General features: G+C 33.7%; 1 protein-coding gene across 2 annotated transcripts in view; it reads left to right on the top strand.

Annotated features, from left to right (window-relative positions):
- Nucleotides 1-25,343, top strand: part of Rerg (RAS like estrogen regulated growth inhibitor) — a 117,872-nt gene extending 92,529 nt beyond the window's left edge. For both annotated transcript variants that reach the window (XM_015498200.2, XM_015498202.2), the window contains exons 3-5: nt 12,143-12,199; nt 22,031-22,104; nt 23,609-25,343. In XM_015498200.2, coding sequence (XP_015353686.1) covers nt 12,143-12,199; nt 22,031-22,104; nt 23,609-24,016 — 539 coding nt within the window. In that variant the 3' untranslated portion in view covers nt 24,017-25,343. The remainder of the gene's footprint in view (nt 1-12,142; nt 12,200-22,030; nt 22,105-23,608) is intronic.
- The last annotated feature ends 615 nt before the right edge of the window (nt 25,344-25,958 follow it).

Raw genomic sequence — 25,958 nt, 5'->3', positions numbered from 1 at the left:
ACCCTGCATCTGGCTTTCCTTCATTTAAGCAGTCCTTACAAGAAGAATGCTAGGCCTCAAGGCAGGATTTAGATTATTAGATTGTACTCCAAATTACTCACACATCTTTTTATTTTTCCTGAGACATGAAAGGGGACCAAAAACTCCTCAAAAATAGAAAGTGTATCTGATTTTCTTTGCTGTCTTTCTCATTGCCAAAATGGTTCCTAAAATTCTAATTTTTTGTTATTGTTTTTGATAGAATGAACTTCTTAATGACTAAGGAAACTACTAATTAGACAGTTGCTTACCACATACTACTTTATATCTACATCATTTTGTATATTTCTTATTTTCCTCATATGCTGCCTTCTTAAAGACTTTTTGAAGAGGAAAAAAAAAGTCTTATTTATGTTAAAGTTTCCCTTTCGTTTCTTGAAATTCCTATTCTGTGTTGCCATGGCTTCTGGTCATGGATATTTTCTCTGTTGAAGAAGAACTCTAGTCACGAACTAAAAATTCTTTTCTCAAAGAATGCTTCTCCATGGGATATATGCTCATAAGAAAAAACAAGTTCAACCATGCAGAATTAAATTGTATTCATAGAAATGTTAACATATAGTGGTAAATATTGTGTATTGGAAAAAGCATGTGTTTTAAGGTAAATAAAACTGGGTTCAATTTCAGTTCTGTCATTTAACTGCTCTCTAAGCATAGACAAGTGTATTCATTTTTTTTTTACCTCAGATTTCTTATGTGTAAAGTAGGAACATTAATTTCTTCTTTTCAGAGTTTTCTTGAGAAATAAATAAGTTTGTAGTCAGTATCCAATATATACCTAACTCCCCTTTGGCTATTTAACATTCCTTTAGTGTTTTTATTTTAAACAACTAAAACCTACCTAATGGAATTTACCAAGAGAATATACACTGTAATCCAATAGCTAATATGATTAATAAATAGGTATTTTTCTTCACAAAATTAATTCCCCAAGAAACTGTTCACAAATCTAACGTAGGGGGGTCTTCTTGTTTTGTGAGTAATGTTTATTTTTAAATCTCTGAAAACTGTTGACTACCTAAGGGATTGGAATGAAATTTAGAACTGATTGTAGTGTGAGGGTAGGGATAGTGATTCTTCTCTGGCCTGGCAAGCTGAGGTCAAGCAAATCCTCAGCTTCATAATCATCTGGCAGGCAGACCAGATGGGTATCTCAACCAGACATTGAACCTGAGAAATAGTTGATATATTTTCAAGAAATAGAAGTTCTACTTTAAAGACCATGGTTTTCAAACAATATAAACACTCCAGAATACAGACCCCAGTAAAATAGTAAAATTGGAACCAAATAATTTATTCACATTTTAAATGTTTCCTCATTCATTTATCAAATGTATATTGGGCATATATGATTTATCAGGCACTTATGATAATGATGAAGATAAAGATCAGTAAGATTTAATCTCAGACCTTAGATCATTTATAATGGGTAAGGCATACAGTAATATAAAAGAATAATTACAAAATAGGTGTATGCCTTCTGTAACAGAGATGAAATGAGTGACAATTCCATGTCACAGAAGGAGCAGTTACTTGCAAGGCAAGGCCAGGGGATACTTTAAAAGGGAAAATATACCTCATCACTTACTACGGATAGATGTACTATCTGATGAAGAGTAACATTATGTATAAGTCTATTGTATTCTAGCATATTTTCTCCTTTACTTGATTTAGTTTTATTCTGTATTACCTCCCAATATGTTGAATAAGTATTAGTTTATTTGGAATTTTAAGAGGGCCAAGTTAAGCAAAATCAGCCCAAAGGTATTTATGTTGCACCCCAAATATATAGTGATTTTTTACTATATTTCAAATAATATTTTTATTAAAGTTTACTAATAATTTATTATCTATAATATTACTAAATTAATAATGGTAAATTATTATTGTCATGTTCAATAGTGAGGCAATAAAAGTAAATATTTAGAAGTTTACCTCTAGAAAATCATTTTTTTTAGACTATACATTTATTTTTATTATTATTTTACTTATATGGATCCTACAAAAAATTCCACATTCAGTTGTTATTTCTTCCCTGATTTGCAATTTTTTATAGTTGTACATGCTGATGGAATTTATACATGCACACTATACACAATTTAACAGTATAATTTAGCCAATATCATTCCCCAGTATTTCTTCTTCTCTCCCTACCTCCTATTACTTTCCTGCCCTTTCTTCTACTGATCTGATTTTCATGAGATCTGCTCCCACCTTTCTTTTCCTTCTTCCTATCTAGCTACCACATATGAGAGGAAACCTATGACCCTTAACCTTCTGAGTTTAACTTATTTTATTCAACATAATGGTCTCTAGTTCTATCCATTTTCCTACAAATAACATCAATTCATTTTTCTTTATAGCCAACTAAAACTCCATTGTGTATACATACCACATTTTCTTTATCCATTCATCCATCAATAGGGACACTTAGGCTGGTTCCATAACTTGGCTATTGCAGATTGTGCTATTATTGACATGGTATGTATGAATCCCCATAGCGCGTTGATTTTAATTCTTTAGGATAAATGCCAAGAAGTAGGATAGTTGGGTTATATGGTGGACATGGATATGCACATATTGCTACACTGTGCTCACTTTAATTTCTCAGGATAAATACCAGCTGGGTCATATGATGCTTCCATGTCTAGTCTTTTCAGATTTCCATACTGATTTCCAGAGTGATTATATTAATTTATAGTCCCACCAACAGTATAAAAGTATTCCTTTTTCTCACATCCTTTCCAGCATTTAATATTATTTGTATTCTTGATCATTGCCATTCTAACTGGTGTGAGATGAACTCTCAGTAGTTTTGATTTGCATTTTCCTCATTTCTAACAATTTTGAACATTTTTTTCATGTTTCTGTTACCATTTGTATGTCTTCTTTTGAGAAATGACTGTTTAATTTGATTTCCCATTTATTAATTGGCTACTTGATTTTTGGTATCAAATTTTTGAGCTCTTTTTAAAAAAATATTTTTTAGTTGTAGTTGGACACTATATTTTTAATTTTATTATTGTTATGTGATGCTGAGGACCGAATCCAGCGTCTCACACATGCTAGGCAAGAATACTACCGCTGAGCCACAACCCCAGCCCCAAGTTCTTTATATATTCTAGATGTTTCTCTGTCAAGAGTAGATAGCAAAGATTTTCTCCCATTCTACAGGTTATCTCTTCACATTCTAATTGTTTCCTTTGCTGTGTAGATGCTTTTTAATTTGATGTCATCTCATTTATTAGCTCCTGGCATTATTTTCTCAACGTTAGGGGTCCTTTGAGAAAGTTATTTCCTTTACTACAGTGTTGACCCTACATTTTCTTGTAGGAGTTGCATGGTTTCTGGTCTAATTCCTGTCTTTGATCCATTTTGAGTTGCTTTTTGTGCAGGGTGAGAGCTAAGGGTCTAGTTTCATTCTTCTACATATGGATAACTAGTTTTCCCACCACCATTTGTTGAAAAGACTATCTTTTCTCCAAGGTTTTTGGCACTTCTGGGGAGAACCAAGTAATTGTAGATGTGTAAGTTTGTCTCTGCAACTTCTATTCTGTACCATTGGTCTATGTGTCTGTTTTTATGCCAGTATCATGTTACTATAGCTTTTTAGTATAAGAAGTCTGGTATAGTGATGCCTTCAGCATGGCTTTTTTGGCTTAGAATTGCTTTGGCTATTCTGAGTCTTTTATTCTTCCAAAGGAACTTTAGGACTGTTTTTTTCTAGTTCTGTGAAGAATGTCATTGGTATTTTGATGAGGATTGCATTGAATCTGTGTATTATGTTTGGTAATATGGCCATTTTAACAATATGTATTCTGCCTATCCATGAACAGAGGAGAGCTTTCTGTCTTCTGAAGAAATTTCTTTCTTTAATATTCAGTGGTTTTCATTGTGGAAGTCTTTCACCTCCTTAGTTAGATTTATTCCTAAGTATTTTTTAAGGCTATGGTAAATGGAATTATTTTCCTGATTCCTTTCTCAGCAGATTCATTGTTGGCATATAGGAAAGCTATTGATTTTCTTTTGTTTTAAATAGTTATACATGACATTAGAATGCATTTATGCACTTTGATATATCATACATAAATGGGGTATAATTTCTCATTTTTCTGATTGTACATGTTGTAGAATCACATCAGTTATGCAGTCATATATGTAGGTACATATATGTAATATATGTAACATAATATAGTTAATAATATCTGTTTCATACTTCTATCCTTCTATTCCCATATCCCCTCCTCTCCTCTCCTTCACTCCCCCAGTCTTCCCAGCCTTATTGTAAATTAGCATCCACATATCAGAGAAAACATTTGGCCTTTGTTTTTTTTTTTTGGGGGGGGGGTTGACTTATTTCAAAGGTATTGATTTTTGCATGTTGGAAAACCATTTTTTGAGAGATAATTTGAACTTTATGTTTAGCAGGGTTTTGATTCTTTTCTTTTGTAACAAAAGGAATGCTGAGTAAGACAATGTGTCTTTTTTCAAAATGAAGAATACCTGTATGTATGTGTGTAACAATGTACCCATGTATAAGCTATATGTAACATTCCTTGTGAACTTTTTCACATTGAGGGTTTAATGATAATAGAGTACCAATAAGACCCCTAAGGTCTCTGGTTCTAAATTCCTCATCTGTGAAAAGAGGGGATTGCATTGAGTTAGGGTGATGCACTCAAAGACTGTGGATCTTGAGGCCTGAAAGAGTAGGCTTGTATTTTAGGCAAAAATATAAATAATTTCAGGTTTAATCTCTACATTGATAGTCATCCATATCCATATTTATATATTTCATATTATAAGGGAGTGGAAATTAATGAAATATATGAAGATATCTAGCACAATGTCTGACCTAATAGTGCACACTCAGTAAATGATGGTGGATGATAGTAACATCACTGCATTAATTTAAAACTTTTTCCCATTATAAATTTTACAGTACTTTTAAATTAAGGTTGTGTTCAGTGATGTGAATAAACAATTCCCAAGTGATATTAAACCTTCTCATCTTTCTCTCTTTCATTATTTTTAATGCTTGCTTTATTTATTATGGCATTTTAAGTATAGGTCATAAAATTCAAACTGAAAGAGATTGAGTGTTGATTTTGCAACTTGTGTGGGCTTGGTAATACATACCATTGCTTTATGGGGTTTTTGTTGGTATTAAGGTCAAGCAATTACTATAATAAAATGAAAAAGAAGAAGAGGCAAGGAAGGAGACACTCTTTTTCCTGGGTGCATCCTGCTTTTGAAAAGTTTCACACTTAGAATATTATGTAAGTTTTTTATAATATCTTTGTGCAGTTTTTAAGTTTTAATATTTCTATTTATTAAAAATTGAGAAATTTGGTTGTAAATTAAAATGAGAAAAATAATTAAGAAAATAAGCGATAGCTGTACTTACCCCAAACCCTAATAGACTATGGTTGTATTAGTATTATCCATGTTTGCCTGCATTTTATATAGAAAAAAAAAATTCTTATTTTTCACAGAGTATTTAAAACTATGACAGACCTGTCTTAATGGACAGAATTGTCCATTAAAAAGTATTTTAAAGTTACCTGGTCTTTACAACTTAAAACTGTTTTTTGTTTTTGTTGTTGTTTTTTCAAATGAAGGTCTCATAGTTTACAAAATACAAAGAATATAAATTACAAATATAGGTCCATAATAACTTTTCATTATTATATAAGTTAAGAAATGAAAAAGCACTATCTTATAGTTTAAATTAAACCAAGAGTTTTCATTTTATGTATGTTACAAGAATTATAGGCAAAATTCAGAAGGTATTAATGATGACCAGATTATGAGTTGTGTTTCTTGAAATGTTCCTCATTGAAACAAAAATTCTCTTATAAAAAATGTGGCCTGTCCATTGTAAACACTTCCAGCTTAATTTCTCCAATACCACCAACTACTGACCATAACTCCGTAAGTGCATGCTAGTTTTTTCTCTGCCTTAAAATAAGCACTTATCATTGTGTGCACTGTGTTTGGGGATAGATTTATCATATACCAATAGAGAGAAAAACAATCCCAGATATTTAGCAGGTAATTTTTGTTAAAGTATACATTGCTAATCACATTATTTCATAAACTATATAAGTGAAAACTAATGGCATAACAGAATTTTAGAGTATTATCCTAAAGGTTACCATCTGAAAATTCTGTCTACATCTCTCTGAAGTATGGCTTTTAACTTTTTTTTAGAATGTAAGAATATCAGTGTCAGTTTTCATTTACCATGAAAAGTTTATTTCTTTCTAACATATTTATTGTACAGAACATATCTAATCAATTTTAATTTAAACATATTATTTTGATCTTTAAAATTGGCACTTGTGATGCTTCTCTCTTCATTATAACCACATGAAGAATTATTCTGAGTAACCAGTGCAAATTTGTTAATCTTTAAAATAGCATGGGTATTTTAATGTAGCAATTTTGCCAGTTAGCTCTACTTATGAATAGAATATCATCCCCCTGATTTATGACATTGACTTTTAAAAATATTTCCTTGGGTTAAATTCTCCATACTGAATTTTCCATTCTACTAGAAACAAACTTTCATTAATAAGGAAATTTATAGTCTAGTAATACTAAAAATGAATCACACATGATGAAGAGTTATCCAAGTAGGTTATAAATTAAGCAAAAGGAGGAAAATATTCTTCCTTAAGCTTGTCATTAGATCTGTTTAACATATTTACTAGAAAAGTATGGGTTTTCAAGGCAGTGGAGAAGAAAAAAATAATTTTAGAATACAGAGAATTAACTGTAACAAACCAAACAGGTCAAACCTTAAAACTCAGGAGAAAAAACTTTATATCAGACTTGTGGTGGAAGTTAAGATGATCAACGTCATCATTTAACTCAAAACAAAAACTTCACCCAGCATCGTTGGGAAAGAGAGAGTGTGAATTCAAAAGAAAATTAGACCACTTTTTGTAATAATCATTTTAATAAAAAAATAGAATTATAATTTGTGTAAGGATCATAGAATAGCTACTATAAAGGATTTCAATTATATATTCTTATAACCTTTCAAGAAAATAGTTATGGAAAGATGGAAAGATGGCATGATTCTAATGTGAGCTCTTTTGTGTTAATTTTTCTTCTGCTTCTTTAACTGTTAAAGGTGGTAATCTGTGGCATATACTGATGCATCTTTTTCATCTATTCAATAAGTAGTTTTTAGTCTACCATGTTGGCAAGGATTTGGGGAAAAGATACACTTTCATGTTTTTGTTGGGACTACAAATTGGTGCAACCACTCTGAAAAGCAGTATGGTGCCTTTTTTACTAAGAATGTAACCACTATATGACCCAACTATCCCACTCCTCAGTATATATCCAAAAGATCTAAACTCAGCATGCTATAAGGATATAGCCACATCAATGTTTATAGCAGCATAATTTATAATAGCCAAGCTATGGAACCAAACTAAGTACCCTTCAACAGATGAATGGATAAGAAAATGTATTTATGTCCTCAATGGAGTATTACTCAGCAATAGAGAAGAAGAAATCATGTTAAGTGAAATAAGCCAGACCGAGAAAGTCAAAGTTTGAATGTTTTCTCTGATATGAAAAAGCTAGTCTAAAATAAATAAGAAAAGAGAGAAAATAAATGACTGGGGGATTCCATCAAAATAGAAGAAAGAGTTAAGTGGTGGCACATGCCTATAATCCCAGTGGCTCCGGAGGCTGAGGCAGGAGAATCATGAGTTCAAAGCCAGCCTCAGCAACGGCAAGGTGCTAAGCAACTCAGTGAGACCTTATCTCTAAATAAAATACAAAATAGGGATGGAGATGTGGCTCAGTGATTGAATGTCCTTCCTTTAATCCCCAGTACCCCCTCCCGAAAGAAGAAGAAGAAGGAGGAGGAAGAGGAGAAGGAGGAGGAGGAGGAGGAGGAGAATGATGACCACTAGAGTAGCAGAAGTGGATTGAGGGAGAGGGAAGAGGGATGAGATAAAGGAAAAGGAGTGGAATGAATCTGACCTAAGTTTTCTATGTACATATATGAATATACTACAGTGAATCTTGTATATATTTATGAGACACTAATTTTAAAAAAACTGTAAATAAATAGCAGAAAGATAAGTAGAGTGGAATAAAGGAAACAAGGGGAGGGAGAAGGGGAGAGTATGGAGGGAAAAACTGAAGACTTAATTAGAGCAAATTTTATTCTATATATTTATGGATGAAATGATTCCTAATGTAATGTATAGCCTATATGAACAAATAAAAGAATGAAAAAACAATAACAAAGAGGAAATCAAGCATAATGATAAAAATAATGATATAGAATCATCTTGGTCGTTTTATTTCTCTCATCAGTGGTGGTGGCTGTAGTAGTAGCAGTAGCTCCCTAGTAGTAGGTAAACCCCACAAGGTCAGGGATCTTTGGATTATTCCAAATGCTTAGAGCAGAACACAGCATGGAAGAAGCACTCCATAAGGATTTGGATAAAGCCACAAGGTCAGGGAGAATTGAGAGTGAAGATATAACATGAGATGATTTATGTTTTGACAGAATCTTTGGCTGCTTTGTGAACAGTAGTCTAAGGGGTTGTGAGGGTTGGAGAAGCAGAGCTGCTGAGGAAGTAACTGGGTGCTAACGGTGAGAACAGGCAATGGGAGCCACAGTGGCTGAGGAGGTGAGACAGAAGGATACATTGCACATGACTACCATGTTCCGTAGTAAACTTAAAATAAAAATTGGGAATAAATAATACTGATGATGTTTGATGATCACACCAGTAAATGGTGAAATGTCACCTAAGTACCTCAGACACAATTTAAGTAATAATAAAACCTTGAAAAGACATCATGTCCACAGATGTAAAATTATTATTTTTATTCTTTAATAGTTTTAAATTGAAACATTTTTGAAGAACTCTTTTCTATAAGTAACCTATAAGACATGAAATCATATCTTCAAAGACTGCATAGCTAATATGTCAATTTTTCAGTGTCTTTAAAACATTTGAAATAGATTTTCTGAAATGCATGATTATGTTATTAAAAATAATTATTCACATGTGTCTCTTTTAAAAGAATACTTGAAAATATTTATGGGGATTACCTGAATTAGCCTTTCTGGTTATGTTGTAAAAATGGAGCCAATAACTCAGAAGTCGGTAGGAACAACTTTTTCAGCAACAAACACTATGACTCGATGTTGCATAGAAGTCATGTTCTTTCTGACCTAACCCCAGAGCTAATTTCCTCCTGTGTTATACAAAATTGTAACAAGTTTTTAAATGTGGCTTATCAATTTATGACATAATAAAATAACAACAGAGAAGAACAGGTAGTTTATTAGAGGTGGTTTCAGTGGCTGTAGCCAAAGAAGACAGATGTAGTATGTGAAGGAAGAATAAAATTATATATGCACATTCAAAAGCTTTAAAACTTTGAAAGCCCTAGCACTCTGGATTTATTTTGCTTCATCCACTTCACAAAAGTATTGCTGCATAACTGCACAGGCCACTAATCAAGATTCTTAACCAGATCCAGACATTTAAAAATGATGTAATTATGTTCAGTGTATTTTATTTTGAAAAGCAAGTGCCTAATACATTTCAGAAAGATTGAGAAATGATTAACATTTCAATGATTTTGGAATGGGAGAACTTCCAATTTCAGTTATATGAAAATTAGTTAATTTGGTGGCTGAGGCTGTGGCTCAGTGGTAGCGCACTTGCCTGGCACGTGTAAGGCACTGGATTCAATTCTCAGCACTGTATATAAATAAATAAAATAAACATCTATCAACAACTAAAAAATGTTTTTTTAAAAAAAGAAAATTAGTTAATTTTGATATCTCCTTTCTTAAAGATGACAATTATTTTCTCTAGGTTACAGCCTTCATAGTTAAAATTACATATTCTAACAAAAGATGAAACTCTTTGAATCCCATGGGCAGTTATGTTTACTAACATTGCTAATTTTAAAAAGAGAAAAAAATCTGTCTGTATTTACTACTTCATATATTAAAAAAAAATTAAAATCCCAGTCTCCAGAGAATGAACAGCGACAGACTGTGAACATTGCAGATCAAACCACAGATAGGCTCACTGTGGGAAGGATTATAGGGTCAGTGGCCTTGCTACTTTAGGCTCTGCAGAGATTCGGCTCAAATCCAGCCTCACACTCTGTAATTAGAAAGGACACTGCTACTTTTAGTCTCCAGTGGCTATGGTCTCTTTTATAAAGTCCTCATTTCAGTTTTCACTGTCATCTCCCACATGAGACACTAGGATAGCAGGCAAAAACCCTGTTATTCCTAAAAGTGACAACAGACAAAGAATGGCAATAATCTTCAACTAATTAGTATTATTTCTTCAAGAGTATCTTTTGGCTACTACATTCAAGGCATTTCAGTAAAAATAAAAATGTACTAATAACCAATATTTTAAAACTAGAAAATGAAAGACATTGATTCTTTAGTTAAGGTCAGTGGAATCCCAGGGAGACCATCAAGGGTCTCCAGAGGGCTTGAAAGTCTGCTGTAATTTCATGCCAAATTGTATGTACATGTTTCTAGAAAAAGGATCCAATGTTTTCAGTCCATATTCAAAGCATCTGTGATGACCCCTTTGAAATCTTTCCTAGTATTAACAACCAGTATTAATCAACTCTAATACAAGTATAGGAAAATGTTCAGCATATGTCCCATCAATTTTTAAGGACAATAGAGTCCATATACTCCGATTTTTTTCTCCAACCCATACTCCAGTGAAATATGGTTCAGGTGACCTAGGATTTAAAATCAGTTGGATACAATGGATACATTCTAATCATTGTAAACAAATTTCCCGAATTCAAATCCTGACTCAGACACTAACTAGTTAGATGAGTGCAACTGAATTAGCCTCTCAGGGCCTCAGTTTCCTTATCTAAAAAATGGGACATAGTACCTGCCTCAGGGGTGGAATGAGGTTTGAGACATTCCTTCATGTAAAGTGCTTAGGACAGTTCCAGACCTGGCTCTGACTGTATTTCATCAATGTTATTTTGGAGGAGCTTTAATGAATCTTCAGTAGAATTCTTAATTTTGAATATCTATGTTTTTATAATCTACAATACTAGCTTGTGATCTTTCCATTATAGTAAAACTTATCATGATTTTAACTCATGATTGTCAATCTTTCTTTTATTGGTACATATTAACTCTACAGAATAGTGGATTTCATTCTGGCATATTAGTATTTGCATATAATATAATTGGATCAATTTCACTCCTCAATACTCCCTTCTATCTGCTTTCCCCTACTGTATTGGTCTCCCTTCTACTTTCATAGTATGTATGTATTGGTACTAGGGATTAAGCCCCAGGGACACTAAACCACTGAGCTACATCCTAAACCCGTTTTTTTTTTTTTTTTTTTTTTTGAGACAAGGTCTCACCGAATTGCTTAGGACCTAGCTACATTGCTGAGGTTGACCCTGAACTTTAAATCCTCCTGTCTCAATCTCCCAAACATCTGGGATTACATGCATGTGCCAAATGCCTGGAGAGATCTATTTTTATGTATGTATGTATGTATCTATCTATCTATCTATCTATCTATCTATCTATCTATCTATCTTTTTCCTCTAGCTTTCACATAAGAGAGAAACCACATGATACTGCCTTTCTGAGTCTGGCTTATTTCCCTTAACATTGTGCTCTCTTAGTTCCATCCATTTTCCTGCAAATGACATAATTTTGTCCACTCTTTATCGGTATTTAAACTTTGGACACCTCTATTTTGATTCTTTTTATCTGAAATCATTGTATTCCTAAAAATTTTGTATGATGAGCATTGTCACATGGTGATATTTTTGTTTTTAACCCTTTGACTGAAGGTACACATCTAAGCTGTTGATTAATGTATAATAAACACATTACAACATGATTTCAGTTTTAGGCCTCAATATGAAATTGAAAAAGTATTCAAATAAACATAAATTTATTGGGATTATATTCACTACAGAAATATTAAATGCATATAAAGTTGTATAAACCTTTTCCCTTTCTTTAGAAGATTAAGAACTCTATCAAATGCGCAAATTTGATTGACATGCTGTTCTTTTTTCCCCCCCACAGCTCTTGTAGTGAGATTTCTGACCAAACGGTTCATCTGGGAATATGATCCCACCCTCGGTAGGTCAAATTTTGTTTCCTTCTATCATCTTCCATTATGACATTTTAAAGCCCCTTGCAGCTGCTTTGGAAGTAAGATAGTTATCATATCATGCAAAGAATCTCTCTAAGAGGCAAGAGCTGTGTTTCATGTTGTATATGCTTAGAACCCTGCAAGATTTTAACGTGAAAATGAAGAGACTAAGTTAAACCTAAGACATAAGGAAGTGGCAATATGATGCCCGCCCATCAAAAAAGAGCCTCACTCCAATGAGAAAAAAATAAAAAAAAAACAGACAAAGCAAATTTGGTGTGGGGTAGAATGGCAAGCTGAAGGCAGTTTAACAAAATCCCAAAGTTCTGAATACCAATTTGGGGAAAGTGTAAGAATAAACTATGTCCTCCCACCAATTCTTCTCTCCTATGAATCAGACTAAAATGTGTTTAAATAAAGATGCAAAATGTGTGGTCTTCGGATCTTGAAAGTAACAATAATGTTTATGCATAAAGTGTGGGCAGACTATTTCTGAGCTCTTTTGTTTTGGTTTGGTTTTTGTTATTACTCCAAGGTTACATATGTTCAGCTTAAAGGGGAGCCTTCTTTCTCTCTTGTGCCTTATTATTTTCATTTACTCATTTGACAAATATTTATGAACTGCCTTCTGTGTCAGTCATGTTCAGATACTGCAGATAAATTCATTGGCAAAAAAAAAAAAAAAAAGAAAAACCTCTGTTTTTGTTTTTTTTTTTCCTGCTAACAGTCTAGTAAAGAAAAGAATCAGTAAGTAAATAGATATATATCAGATGATGCTGTAAAGGAGGACTGAACAGGAAATAATGAATGCTTCTGCAGTTTATTTTTTAATATTTAATTTTTAAGTCTATTCAATACTTACTTGAGTGAGAAGTACAAGGTGAAGACCAAACATTTTTTTCCAAATATTTGAGCAATTTTCCCATAGTTAAATAACTCCTATCTTCCCCACATTACTTTCAGTATTGTCTTTGTGTAGTAAATCATTTATGATAGGACACAATTTAGATTCGCTTTTCACATCACATTCAATAGTACACTCTTGATATTTGTATGCAATATTTTACTACTCAGCATTACTAAGAAATTTTATTTCATTACTGTGTTTTACAAAATCATCTTGGCTACTTTCTCCAGTGTATTTTTTTCAGGTCAGTTTTCAAAACTGTCATAATATGATATGATTTTGATTGGAATTGCAGTAAAACTAAAAATTATTTTTAGAAGACTCATATCTTTATGCTATTCAAGTTTTTAACCTAGCATATCTCTCTGCATTTATTCTTCTTCTAGGATTTTTCTTTTAAATATTTTGTTCATCAAAATTTTTCAACATATTTTTTAAATATAGACACACTAAATTTAAGATGATCTATTTGGATCTAAAAATGCACCTGTTTTTTAAAAATTATTTTTTATTGCTTTCCTCACTTAAGTAGACACCTGTTGTCTTCTTATATTTTCATTATTTATATAAGTTTACAGAGATTATCTGAGAATCTCAATGATCAACAGGAGTTTAAAAAATACTAATTATTTGTTATACTCACACATCTCAATGAAGATGAAATGCTCTAAAAAGGATCTCATAATCATTTTTTGCTCTTGCTCTGAATATGTTCCAGTAACTAATGCTATTATTTTTAATTAGTCTTAGGTGGACCATTTTCCTTTTGTTTTATTCATTCTGAAAAACAACTGCTATTAATAGAACCAGCCTGCTTCCATTGCTGGCAATGCAGGCTTCATCACTGAGAATGGCAAGATTTCTCTGAGTGCCCTCGCTCAGCTCTGCTAGGAGAGTACTGTGGCTACTAGGCAACAAGAGTGCTCTGTCCTAGGACTTCAGGAGTAACAGGTGCATGACTCACTCCCAGGTGATGGTTTCCTTTAGATTTCACTCTGGAGACTGGGATCTGTGTGGGTGTGCACACCACTAGAAACCTCTAATGTTCTGCCATAAAGGAGACTCCAATTCATTTGATTCAAGAGAAATTAGCATTTCCTGGGCTTAACTTCACATTACTATAGAGAAGACCAGATCCTTTGTTGAAGTCATGGCTATTTTAAAAGTCCAAGACAACCACCAACAGCAATGGCTACATTACAGAGCAAACTGACATAGCTAGGGGAAAATATAGTCTTTCATTCCGAATTCAGTCTTCCTCAGAAACAAGGGACAGCATTTTAAACTTGTAACAGAATTGTTGCTCCATGTAGTTGGAAGCCATAAATACCATTCTACATATTAACAAAACTTGAATATTTACTGTTACAAAATAATTCTAGAAAGAAATTGCTTGCTACTGTAGTAGTCCCAAACTTCTAGATGGCAAGCCCACTGGTTTTTGTTTGTTCGTTTTTGTTTTATTTTGTTTCGATTTTTTATAAAGAGGGTCTATCATAAGAATTTCAATTAGAGATGTAAGGGGTAGAAAGTGAAGGGAACTAAATCTACACATATTTAAACTTCTGTTTCATAAAAATGGGAGTTTTTTAAAAAAATATCCAGTGTTTTGAAGGATACAAAAAAAAATAAACCATTTAATCCTTTTCATTGAATGATTTTAGTTTCCCTGTTTTTTTTTTTTTTTTGCATTTCACAGCAGACAAATAAAATCTTTGTCAAAGGCCAGTAATTGTTTATGAACAAACCACCACTCAAGTGTGTAATATTTGGGATGTGGACCATCTAATCAAGAAAACCCCTAATGGGGATGGCTGCAAAATTCTGGTTGTAGACAAACAGAATCCATATTGTACAATCTCAACCAAGAACTGGATTTCTACCTCCAAGAGCTAAATTGCCCTCTAAGAATGTGAGTCATAGAAGAGGATACACACAGAGACTTAGATTGTCTTCAATTGTGTATGTGCCCATGAGTGAGTGAGTGTGTGTGTGTGTGTGTGTGCACGTGTGTGTTGGAGACATTTGGAGAGGAGAGAGACTGCATTTTGGTACACACATTTCTATGCTGGTGCATAGGAGGCACATTGCATTGTGTTTGAATGGCTGGAGGCTCTCTGTATCTGCATAGTAAAAGGGTGGGATTCAGACAGATTAGACCCACTGGTGTTTGGATTCCCTATGTGGTTCTTCTTGCCTGCCTTACAGCTCTTTCTGCTTGGAAAGATTTATACAAAGAGAGATACACACCCAGAACAAATTCTCTCAACTGGATACCAAAGCAGAAGTACTCAGCCAACTCAGAGCGCTATATAATACAGCACTGCAGGGAACTTGGAGATAGTTCTTTGTCAAATAAGGAAGCAGGTCCAAAGAAGTAAATTTTTATCCAAGATTACTTAGACCAGCAGTAGAACTGAAGTCAATGCAATTTCCACTCCAAAATAAATAACATTATTAACTGCTGTTGTTTCTGTGCTGCTTAGTGTCCATACTAAAGTGCTGAAATTTGAAGAAAAAAAAAAGTACCAACTAAGTTACTGTAGGAGTTAACCACATTCAACATCCCTTTGAGCATGATCTCCTCTCGGAGTATACAAAATATATTTCTACTTATAAAAATGTGACTGAATGCAGGTTTTAAATCATATACACAGTGAAACTAAGATTTTTTTAATATGCCTAAATCCATTTTGAAGCTAATATTTGTTTTACAGTAAACAACATTTTGATTCATTTTAGAAGTACCTCCTAAACAATAATCCCCTACCCTTCAAAAATAAAAACAGAGACTCGAATTATCATTTTTGTTAGTAGGAAGAAAATAAAAAGTCTGTTCACCATCCAGACACATACACATTTTCTCATGTGTTTTAAAATGAACATCAGCATTTATTACAAAAAAAAAAACTTAGTGCATTTTTTCAAAACTATCTCAGAGAAGCTAGCACATACATGTACATTGTTTCGACTCTGTGGCTAGTACTTCCAGAGTTTCACATATAGAGAAAATGGGTTCCTAATGAAAGACACTTAAAGAAAATATGTTCAAAATGGTGTGAAACTGGTTTTGGTCTTAGATGAAATCCCCACTGCCACCCACTGCTAAGCCTGTGGCAGACATTCTCTCATTTCCTGCATTTCATCCTTTTTGTTTCAATAACAAACAGCCAAAGAGTCACACGACTTCATACAATTTTCATTCTATCCTATTTGCCCCCCTGCTGCGGCCTTCTGTGGTTGAAATACATATCCTATTTATCATGGAAGCAACACAGAAAATTTGCCCTGTCTCTCAGACAACTTTTGGTGCAAAAAAAGATGGACTAGTGCCCAGAATTCTGTTTTCCAGGCTCCAGGGCTGATGCCAGTCTTTTGAAAAGGAAAGTCAGTATAAAGAACAGTGAAGCCGAAAACCAAAGGGCGTGTGATGCTGCCCAGACTTCTCCCTGAGCTTGGGCACCGAAGATGGAAGAAGGAGATCATTGAGAGAACAGTTAGAGACAAGTAGCTGCTGTAAACGGAATTTTAGAGCATTCCATCATACAAAACTAATAATCTCTCATGATAGGGATGGAATATTCTAGAACTGAGAATCAGCATTCATACTGTGTACAGATTGCAAGTTCTAAGAGAATGAAAATAGTACAAAATACACCTAATCTCATTTTAAAATACTACTTTTGGAAAATACTATGACAAGGTACATGCCTGTGGTGACCATCATGGCACAGTGCGGATGGCACATACGTTATGTTGAGGCTAAGTTCATGCTACTTCACTCAGCTTCCTTTCTACAGTTTGTATTTTGGGTAGGAATTTATATTTATGGTAAAATTATGGTTAAAATTCTGCAAAATAGTGGATGAAATGGAAGAAAGGTAGATAGACAAAATAATAATAATAATAATAATAGGAGCACTTGTTCATAGCCTATCCCTGTGGAAGCAGAAACTTTTGCTTGGTTGATTGGTCATTTAGGTAGTTTGATCAAGATAGTAATTATGTTAGTTAAATTCTCTTTTCATTGCACTTTGCCATTATTGTATATATGAAGCCTTTATATTATTGTTTTATTTGTCCCTGTATACCTTATTCTGACACCCTTGTGCTCCTCTTTCCCATAAGTATATTCTAGTGTGTTTGATACTAAATGTAGGTTTTCTATTACATTCCAAAGCCACTCCAAAGCCAGTCTTCCTGGTCCAAAATCTGACTACTACCACTTATCACCTTTGTGGCCTTCAGCAAATTATTTACTCCTGTTATGTCTCAGTTTCTTTTTCTAAAATGGAGCTAATAGTAATAAACACTTTATGAGATGTTTGTGAAGAGTAAATGAGTTAACATAAATAAAGCATTGAGAACAATTTTTGTTCAAACATTCAGTTTGTGCTATTATATATATAAAAAATAAATTTTTGTCCATTCATTGAAATTTACATAAGTTTTATTGTGTTGTGTCTCTATTTCTAATCTTTATAACAGAACATTATAAAGTCCATGTATGTTGTTATATATCTATCTAGTTTTCTGCATAGCGTTCCTTAGTGTGCCACATTTAACACGTCTTCCCTGTGTTAAACACCCAGTTAGTTACCTTCAAAGTGAACTACTTCTATCACCAGGGAAAACCTTGCCTTAAATCAATGGTTCTCAAACTTTATCATTCATCATAAGCACCTGGAGGGCTTGTCAGAACATAATGTTGCTGGATCCCATACCCACCAGGTTTGGGGTGGAACCTGAGAATTTGCATTTCTAACACATTCCTAATTGATACTGATTTTGCTGATCCAGACACTAGACTTTGAGAAACACTTCTATAAGAGCCTGGACCAGGTTTTTGTTTTGTTTTATAATTTCGCCTGGGAGGAAGTTGCAGGATCTTAGGGTGTATGAATATTTAATATTGTTAAATTGCCCTCCAAAATGCTGAGCCAGTCTACACTCCAATTGCTGGTACATGGAACCTCTCTAGAATCTAACCAAGCATTTCATTATCTAACTTTCTAACTTAGGCCACTCTTATGGTTGTAAAATAATTTTATAAGCTTCGCTCTGGTAAGTAACCAGGTAAAACATCATTTTATATACACTTGGTCTTTCTCTCTGCAAACTTCCTCTTTGTATATTTTGCTTATATTTATTTTCTCCTCATCCATATTTTTTTTTATTTTTAATTTCTAAATGCTTCTCTATAGTTTAGGTATTTACCAGTTTGGGGATTTGATGTGGCAAATACTTTCTCCAGATTTTAGCTTATTTTGTATTGCATAATTTTTTTTTTATTTTTAATTTTTTATTGTGGGTTGTTCAAAACATTACAAATTTCTTGACATATCATATTCCACACTTTGATTCAAGTGGGTTATGAACTCCCACCTTCACCCCATACACAGATTGCAGAATCACATCAGTTACACATCCATTGATTTGCATAATTTTTTAATATAGTCAGCTTGTTTATTTTTAGTTCATTTTGTGTGTGTTTTTATATTTTTAACTTATTGTTTTAAGTTTACTTTTCAAGTCTAGTTGATTTAAATCTTTAATCCATCTGGATTTACTTTTAGTGCATGCTCCAGGGGGTCCATAGAGTGACCTATTCTTTCTTGGTTGTTCCTATTACCATCCATGGAACAATGTATTCTTCCCCGACCCCGGGTGGTTTGTGGTGCCACCTCAGTCATATACTAAATTCCTATATAAATGAGCATCTATTTAAGGCTTTGTGAGTTTGCATGTTCTGACACTAGTACCATACTGTTTTGGGTAGTGTTATTTATTTTGCATTACATCATTTTAGATAAGCTTATTTAGTTCCTCAAAAAGTCTGACTGGACTTTGAGTTTGAATTGCAATTAAATTTGAGATCACTCTGAGGGAAATTTAACATCTTTTAAAAATTGTTGCTCATGCCCTTTTCTTGGAAATTTTCCTATCTATTCGAGTATCTTTAGGGCCTTTTCATGAAGTTCTGAACTTTGCTAGTTGTGTTTGTTCTTTATTGTTTCTTAGATATTGATATTTATTTTACTGCTCTTGGGAGTGGTTACTTGTCATTTATATTTCCTATGTGGTTTTTGCTGATATAGAAGAATTTTAGTGATTCATTCTGATAGACCTCAAATTCATAGCCTTGATTTTTAAATCCCTTTCCCACCCTTATGATACTAAAAGCTCAGTCCTTGTTTCCATTTCCAATCCAAAAATGAGAACAAGTTTTGATATAAAGAAGAATGTTTTGTTGTTTTGCTAGCAAAGGAGAAGCAGAGGACTCCTGTCCCAGAAGCTGTGATTCTCCCTGCTAGAGGGAACGCAGGGATTTTAAAAGAGGAATAAAGGGTGGGGATCCAAATATTATGAGTAGATAGAATTAATTAGTGTCAATCTGCTGTCCTTGAGAAAGCCATTGCTCCAGTTCCCAGGTCTAGAGTTTGTTTATTCTTGTGGGCAGTGACATTCTTCCAGGCAGTGAAGGACATGACAGCTTAGCTTGGGACAGGAAAAATGTTCATCTCATTTCCCTTTCCCCCACTGTTAGGGAGGGTAAGGAGAAGAGGAAGAAAGGGAAAAACAATCATGACAGGTTTAAAATAAGTCAATCATGATCAAGCATCAAGGTTTGTACCCAGATCGAAAAGTGGACTCCCATTACACTTATGTCTCTTATTTATTTTTTCCTATCTTATACTGTCCAGTGTTTTTTTTTTAAATTGTGTGTGTATTTTTATTTTAATTTGTTATATATGACAGCAGAATGCCTTACAATGGGATATAGCTCAGTTGGTAGAGTGCTTGCCTCGCATTTACAAAGCACTGGATTCAATTCCAGCACCACAAAAAAACAGAGGAAAAAAAAGAATTATCCAGTATTTGTAGTCCATGTTGGATTATATTTTTGTATAGCACATAATTTCCTTGCTTAAGAGTTTGAAGACAATCTGTATACTTAGTCCATTTATTTTATGTATGCTGTGGGGTTTTATATGTAACATTTTTTTTCATGTCAGGGAATTCCTTTTATTCTTAGTTTTCTGAATATTTTTAAAAATCTTAAATTGATAATGAGATATAGGGAGGAAAGTATTTTTCTTCTTGATAGTCAGTCATGTGATTTGTCTTCTTTAGTTCATTAATATATTAAATTGTGTTGATAATATTTAAACACTATTTCCATTCCTGAAATAAATGCTATTTTCATAATATATTTATTAAACTGTTGAACTCAATTGGATAATATTTTATTTATAAGTTTTGAATCTATGTTCAAATATATATTATTATTTTGTTTTCTTCTTGTTACTTTTGTACTACTAGTTAATGGAGTCAGAATAATTTCTCATAAAAGGTTATACTTTTTCTCTCATGATATTTTGTATTTTATTTATTTTCTTATATATTTTAAAAATTATTCTCTTTTGCTTTTTTTTTAACTTTTTCTGTATTTTATTGTCTTCTGAAATAAGTGTGTTTACTCACACCTGCCTCCCAGGTCTTCTCCTCACCTCCACCCTGATATAATATATTAGAATCACATGGAATTGTAACTGTGGACTGCTTTTGGTATAGTTTTGTTATTTTCTTTTATGCCATAGATGTCATAAATCCAGTGTCACTGCTAAGAAGTCCAATGTCAAATTTGAGTCATATCCTTTTGTAGGTGAAGAGCTTTTATTCTCTAAACCTCTTTAGATTTTTTTTCTTTTCCATTTATATCTTAAATTTCACTGAAATTTAGATTGAAAAACCTTTTCCTCACATATTCCATTAGTCATTTTGATCTGAAGTATTTCAATGACTCTCATCCAGGGAAATTCTTAGTCATTACAACTTTGAATATTTCCACATCTCTGTGTATTTTCTTCTTCTGTCTTTGAGGTTCATTTTATAAAGAACGAAATTTCTAATTGTATTGACCATACTTCCTATTAAGTTTTCAGCTTCCAGTTTTCTTATTATCACTTCCTGAGACCTTCTGGGAGAGTTCCTCCTCCTGATTTTCATCAGCTGCCAATTATTTATTGATTCCTTTATTTCAGTTGTTCTAGTTTTCATATAAAGCGCTTGTTTTTTACCTTTGGTTTTCACTTATGTGATGAGGGTTACATTCAAGCTTACCTAGTCTTCTTACACCTGCTAACTTCTCTTCACCCGCTCACAGCTTGGGTACCACTCTGCTCTTGACCCACCTCAGCTGATACTGAGTAGCTACTGCATCCTGCTTTGAAGAGGCAACATAAATGAGAGAAATCTGCATTGTTCCTTTTCTCTTCCAAGCTTCCCAGCCCACCTCTAATATGGGTTACTGTTCCTTGTCAACTACAAACACTGGGTCCCACCTGTCTATTACTGCCCCAAGTGTTTCCCATGTTTTACATCATTTGGTAAGATCTATCCACTTCCCTCTAATATCTATTGGGTTGAGGTTTAGAAAGAAAATATTAGTTTCTGATTGTATGTAACTTTGTTAGGAAAATAAATTAACAGAGCTTTACAGAAACTGGACATTTAGGGGCATCATGACCAAATCCATTTTGTGGAAAACCACCTTATCATTCTAGAAAATAGAAGCCTCAGTTTATTGAGATAGAAAAGAGACTATAGAGAACTGACCTCAAAATGGAATAAAATGGAACCTTAAGAGGAGCAGACAGAGGATCAAGGAAACAAAGAGAGCTCTCACATTCTATGCCCTGAAGTAGTGGCTCATTAGGGATTATGCCTGAAGCTCTGTGAGTACAAAGATGCTACATTCTTGCACATTCTTCTTTGCTTCTCTAGCTTGCACAATCCCCTGTACTACAAGACAGATATGCTGCTCCATGCCTAATTTCTCATTTTAAGGATCAAATTAAATCTTGCATTTATTTACCTGTTTGTCTTCTTTATTTGCTCATTCTCTCAGAATCAACCTACCGACACCAAGCAACCATCGATGACGAAGTTGTTTCCATGGAGATCCTTGATACTGCTGGTCAGGTGAATAGAAATTGAACTAAAATATTTTCTGCATCAAATAAAAAAAAGACATGAATAATGTGCACAAAATTGAGGCATGTCATTCAAGTAACTTTTGCATAACTAAAAACTTATTTCTACAATTTTATATATTAACACATTTCTAAGAGCCTGTGTATAATGTTTATGTAAACTTCCCTGTGCTTCAAGAAGGTTTTGAAAATACTGTAATATTCATATATTGTCCAGGTTGGAATCTCCCACCTGTTTGGTGGCTTAGCAGGATAATAAGTTTTTCATGGTCAAATGTATTTTTAAATGTTTAGATATACTTAAACAAGTGCCTTTACTGATAGTTTGCAGAGGTTTTATATGCTAATATGCAAGGTAACCCTTTAAGAGAAAGTATATAGTATATATTGACTTCTCTGGCCATATATAAATTTGTCTGTTTGCTTCAAAATGCTTTATTTTGGAACTCTCTCCTGAAATATTTTCTTTGTAAATCTAATTTGAGGTCAGTTAGATCTGAAACGATGAAATGATTCATAGATAGGTTTAATTCTTTTTTTAAATTGATTTTAGTTTTTTAAATACACGAGAGCGGAATGCATTACAATTCTTATTACACATATAGAACACAATTTTTCATATCTTTGTATAGAAATGACCAGTGGGATGAGTTAAGAAACTGGAGTTTTCCATTGTCCTTTGTCAATAATCTGTGACTCCAACAAGACTTGAATCGAAGAGTTTAATCCATGAAATGTTCTTGAAATGAATTTCACACATTTACTTCTCATCACCATCTCCTTATGCTCTGACCTTCACACTCTGAGCCTACTGAGAGAGGCCACAGCCTCCAGAAACCACTTGAACCTTTAAAGGCAATGCTTTCTCAAATTATAGGTATACCTTCCCATGAAGAATCACTTCAATAAGTTTCCATCATTATTGGTACTATGTGACATATTTGGGGTATTGGCATAGGGGGAAAAAAAAGGCCCACCTTAAAGTTGGACTCTTTCTTTCCCTAATTGTCTTCAATAAAAAAAGGAGATTAAAACACACAAAGAAACCAAAAAAGGGAGAGGGTACATCTTGCTGAATTTTGGCTCTAATTCTGACACCTAAATATTGGGGTAACAACCACTTGTCTATTATTAATTTATTAATTTTCAATTGTGATGAGAAAAAGTCTCAATAGCAATATGCTCAACCAAGGGTATAATTTATTAATAGTTCTTGTGATTATAAAAGTAAGAATATAGCAAGAAAAATTAAAAGTAGAAATTCAGTCTATGAGTTAGAACCTTTTCAATTGCCTGAAGTATCTTGATATGAGTAAGGAATGCTCCTATTCCAAACTCATTGAGAAAGTAAACTTGGGAAGGCAGACAACCAAGACATTTAACAAAAGTGGATATGAAGAATAGTGATTAAGGGGTTATTATCAGCATCAGCAGTGTCTATGCATTGTGATCACCTCCAATTTTCTGAGCTGCTATTTTTTCTTGGCCTACAGGAAGACACCATTCAGAGAGAAGGGCACATGCGATGGGGGGAAGGCTTTGTGCTGGTCTATGACATTACTGACCGAGGAAGTTTTGAGGAAGTGCTACCACTGAAGAACATCCTAGATGAGATCAAAAAGCCCAAGAATGTGACTTTAATCTTGGTTGGAAACAAAGCTGATTTGGACCACTCCAGACAAGTGAGTACAGAAGAAGGGGAGAAGCTGGCCACAGAATTAGCATGTGCTTTTTATGAGTGTTCTGCCTGCACTGGAGAAGGGAACATCACAGAGATCTTCCACGAGTTATGTCGAGAGGTGCGTCGCCGGAGGATGGTGCAGGGCAAGACGAGGAGACGCAGCTCCACCACACATGTCAAGCAGGCCATCAACAAGATGCTCACCAAAATCAGTAGTTAGGCCGCTCTGGTCTTTCAGAGGCACTGCAGAGGTGGATTGGGTCATTGGAAATTGTGCCCTTCTTTTTTCCTTCCAAAAATGAAATGAAATACCCCACTCCTTGTTTTGACTAGAGGAATTGTCTGGGCTTCTCATTGTTCCCCACCCTTCATATGTTGGGGGTTTTAGAGTGTCTTGTGCAGTTTCAATGCTGACAATTATTCCCTTTCCTGCTTGCATAGGATCCACTCCGCTACAGCTTGAAGATGTAGCTACCAGAAATTGAGAAATGGCTGGGCTCATATTCAGCTATTTTTAGGCATCTCCACATTGCTTAAACAAGTTAGTCTTTTCAGAGGCATTTTAAATTAAATTTTAAATTCCATTTCTTGTCAAAGACTGCCAATGATCATCATAAATGTCTGAGATAGCAGAAAATAAAGTAAAAACACCATAAGGACAGCTGAGCTGTTGGAGCTAAGACTAGAACTCAGTTCCTTTCTGAAGTGAGGATTTTCTGAATTATCTTAAATCACTGAGTTTTTCTTTAACCCTGCAATTTGTTCTTACCTTGAAACATGAACTCGTGAAGGTTTTTCACTGTAATAGAGTTAATTTCAATTTGAGTTGATTATCTCAATGACATATTAACCATTATGCCCTGATTCTTCTTGCTTGGCTTATACACCTCTGTAATAACAGAGGCAGCAAGACCCACTATTCAAATCTTGATAAAGCTTTCTCCTCAAATCCAAGGTGATATAAAACATTAGCAATCTTTTCACCAAATTCTAATTTCATTGCATGCATGTAGGAGTTAGTCTTAGAGATGCCTGATTGTTTCTCACTCTGTTTATCACCCTAGCAGAAAGACAATAATCCAAACAACAGGGTAATTAGGAATGGAGCTTAAACACCCCTCTGTAGGGAAGCCAAGGCTCTGTGCCAGCCACATCAGAAAAAGAAGCTTCTGCTTCATTAAGATGACCACATGACTTCTTTAAAATTTTAGGTAAATTAATTCACTTAGAAGAATTCAGAAAAGAACAGATGATTTGAGTTCATTATATCTGAATAAATGTGCATAAAACAGATTCTTATAAAAGTACAGCCTATAACTAACAAGGCTTTATAACTCTCTTCTCCCTCTTATGCCCCCATATATCAACATTTGGGCACTTTATTTTAGAAGAAAATATATATCTTTTACATATGTATGTATTTGTAAATGCATAGATATATGTATAAAATTTGTAAGTGTTGGAAGCTTTAGTTCACCATGTATTTGGACAACTTGGTGTAACTGACTTTATTTTATGTGACTAGAATAAAAAGCATAATTTTCAAATTTTGGCAGTCTTTCTTATAATAAAAACATGAAACATTTTGTAATTTTAGGAGACACTTGAGGGAGCAATTGAATTGCAGAGTTGAAAAATCAAGTAAGCCCTATTTTTAAAATTTAGCTCCTGTTGATAATTATAGCTGCTACTTTTAGAGTGCTTAGGTGCTATTTTAGGCAGGTTATATATTATTCCCCCAAATCATCACAATCACCCTATGAAAGAGTATTACAATGATCACAGTTAAAGACAAAGAGTCATAAGGGGAACAAAGTAATGCAGCTGCATCTACACAGAATTTAGTGGGTAGAACCAGGATTTGAACTCAGAGGGTCAAAGACTCAGACTGTACAGTCCACACTACTACCCACTATGTAGTTCTTACCCTTGAACTGTAGGTATGAAGATAAAGGAATATATATATATATATATATATATATGAATATAGCAAGAAAAATTAAAAGTAGAAATTTAGTCTATGAGTTAGAACCTTTTCAATTGCCTGAAGTATCTTGATATGAGTAAGGAATGCTCCTATTCCAAACTCATTGAGAAAGTAAACTTGGGAAGGCAGACAACCAAGACATTTAACAAAAGTGGATATGAAGAATAGTGATTAA

This window comes from Marmota marmota, unplaced genomic scaffold (assembly GCF_001458135.2).
Source record: "Marmota marmota marmota unplaced genomic scaffold, marMar, whole genome shotgun sequence".
Classification (NCBI taxonomy): Eukaryota; Metazoa; Chordata; class Mammalia; order Rodentia; family Sciuridae; genus Marmota; species Marmota marmota.
The sequence above is the reverse complement of the archived record's forward strand: the minus strand, read 5'-3'. Positions and strand labels throughout refer to the sequence as shown.